The 940-nt window shown below is 48.1% G+C and overlaps 1 protein-coding gene across 1 annotated transcript; it reads left to right on the plus strand.

Moving 5' to 3' along the window:
- Positions 1-801, plus strand: lrrc3 (leucine rich repeat containing 3). Its single transcript, XM_061842261.1, has one exon. The coding sequence runs from the start codon at positions 1-3 to the stop codon at positions 799-801; it is 801 nt and encodes a 266-aa protein (XP_061698245.1).
- The last annotated feature ends 139 nt before the right edge of the window (positions 802-940 follow it).

Here is a 940-nt window from a genome sequence, read left to right on the forward strand (position 1 = left end):
ATGAACATGCAGGAGTTATTGGGGCTTGGTGTGCCCGGGAAATCTCATAAAAGCAATGACTTCACAGCCATCTGGGGCTTGCTCTTAGGAACACTATTTGCCGGCGTGTCATCTTGCCCGACCGGCTGCCACTGCACAGAAAAGAGCGGCATGACAGTGGTCCAGTGCATGTCTCGAAACTTGAACATGATCCCATCTGATCTCCCCAGAGATACGGTTGCTCTAATATTGGCATTCAATCATATTACCAAGATCCCAAATCATGCTTTCAAGGAGCTAAATTACCTTCAGGAGTTGGACCTGTCCAACAATGACATAGAAACTGTGGACATTGCGGCGTTCCACGGTCTCTCAGATAACCTGGTGGTTCTTGATCTCTCAAATAATCATATCCAAAGTGTCCCTAAGGAGGCTTTCGCCCACCTCAGAGCCAAAATCAACCTCTCAAACAACCCGTGGCATTGCGAGTGTGTACTCCAGGAGGTTCTACGGGAGCTGAGGCTGGACCCGGAGTCGGTGAAAGACGTGGTGTGCCACACGGCCGTGCAGGATGAATACGCAGGACGGTCCGTTATCCAAGTTCTCGACTCGGGGATCAACTTCTGCAACTTTCACCACAAGACTACCGATGTAGCCATGTTCGTCACCATGTTTGGGTGGTTCACCATGGTGATTGGATACGTCATCTACTATGTGAGACACAACCAGGAGGATGCCAGGAGGCACTTGGAGTACCTCAAGTCTTTGCCCAGCAGCTCTCAGATCACGAAAGATTTTGACACCATCAGTACTGTTCTCTAGCAGGCAACAAAGTATGTGGGTTGTATGGTTATGAAAAAGACACAAAAAAAAGATTGTTTGGTTTTTATTAAAAGGTCAACGCTGCAATCCACAATTAACGGGTCATTGCAGCACCCAGTTAAGTCATTCACTGCCAACT

The sequence above is a fragment of the Syngnathoides biaculeatus genome, chromosome 14, assembly GCF_019802595.1.
Source record: "Syngnathoides biaculeatus isolate LvHL_M chromosome 14, ASM1980259v1, whole genome shotgun sequence".
NCBI classification, from domain to species: Eukaryota; Metazoa; Chordata; class Actinopteri; order Syngnathiformes; family Syngnathidae; genus Syngnathoides; species Syngnathoides biaculeatus.